Source organism: Sinocyclocheilus rhinocerous, unplaced genomic scaffold (genome assembly GCF_001515625.1).
Source record: "Sinocyclocheilus rhinocerous isolate Xijiao unplaced genomic scaffold, SAMN03320098_v1.1 scaffold360, whole genome shotgun sequence".
Lineage (NCBI taxonomy): Eukaryota > Metazoa > Chordata > Actinopteri > Cypriniformes > Cyprinidae > Sinocyclocheilus > Sinocyclocheilus rhinocerous.
In genome coordinates, this window is record NW_015653490.1 from 1 (window position 1) to 1,309 (window position 1,309).

Below are 1,309 nucleotides of genomic sequence, written 5' to 3' on the forward strand. Positions count from 1 at the left end.
TAGGCTCAAATGAAGGCAGCTGAGGAGGAAAAACTCAGAGCTGAGGAAGAGGAGAAACTAAAGGAGATAGAGAGGAAGAAGGAAGAGAAGAGGCAGCAAAGAAAGGTATGTGGTCAAATACTTTATCATGGGTTTTACGTAATTGGATTGTTAATTTTAATTGTTTATGCTACGGATGTGAGTGATAGCGCAAATGATTGAGGAGAGGGGTGTGTTTACTTTTTCAAGTAGCTGTTATGATGATTTTCACCGTTTTTGAATGATGAAACGGGTGGAAATAATCCCAAGCCTATCAAGGGAGAAAATGGTAAATTAACTGGTTTTATTCAAGTTTAAAACATCACTGAATCAATCTAAATACATTAATTTATACCAACAAGACACATTTTTATGAGTTAAATCTGGCAGAAATTATGGAAGCCCATTTTCACCACAGAATAGAAAAATAAAAAAGGTAATTGTGACTTTTTATCTCAAAATTCTCACTTTATTCTTGCGATTCTGAGTTTATATCTCACAATTCAGACTTTTGTGAGATATGAATTTGCAATTCTGAAGAAGAAAATCTGATATGTGAGAAAAAGTCGCAATTACCTTTTGTCATTCCATGACAGAAACAAAGAACAGAATTGCGAGATATAAAATCAGAATTGTGAGAAAAGTCAGACTTGCTAGTTTATATCTTGCAGTTCTGTGTTTATCTCAATTCGGACTTTGTTTCTGACAGTTCTGAGAAAAAAAAAGTCAAAATTGCGAGAAACAAACTCTGAATTGTGAGATCATTTTTATTCTGTGTCGGAAACAGGCTTCCATAAGAAATAGCTCTTTAAGTTAACAATTGTAAGTTACGACTATTTACATTGCAGGATACCAGTATGTAACCACCCAGAATGCCCTAGGAACTGATTAGCAGTATGCTAAAAACCACTCAGAATAACTAGGCAACAATGTAGCACTGTTTTGCATTAGCAAGTGCATCTAGAAAATGCAAAAAAGTTAATGTATTCATCATGTTTATAATGTGAACTTAGAGGGAACTTGAGAAACAGAAGAGAGCAGAACGGGAACAGGAACTGTCAAAGCGGGTGGCCCAGCACTACCTCAGAACCCTGTTACTGCGCCGAGGCCTGGCACCATGGAAAAGCCTGCTGGAGCAAAGCCATGTCAACACACAGGTCAGCGGTGCTACTGCAAACACACACACATGGTCTACAGTGACAATGCAGGCTGTTCGCCTGCTTTCCAGACAAACACTCACACACTCAATTATTCATCCAAAGAGTTATGGGCAGCTCACACACAGACAGGA

General features: G+C 37.9%; 1 protein-coding gene across 1 annotated transcript in view; it reads left to right on the plus strand.

The window, feature by feature from the left end:
• The first annotated feature begins 8 nt into the window (after positions 1-8).
• Positions 9-1,309, plus strand: part of LOC107716372 (coiled-coil domain-containing protein 191-like) — a 3,421-nt gene continuing 2,120 nt past the window's right edge. The window contains exons 1-2 of the mRNA XM_016522782.1: positions 9-105; positions 1,032-1,182. Of these exons, the coding sequence (XP_016378268.1) occupies positions 10-105; positions 1,032-1,182 (247 nt within the window). The 5' untranslated portion in view covers position 9. The remainder of the gene's footprint in view (positions 106-1,031; positions 1,183-1,309) is intronic.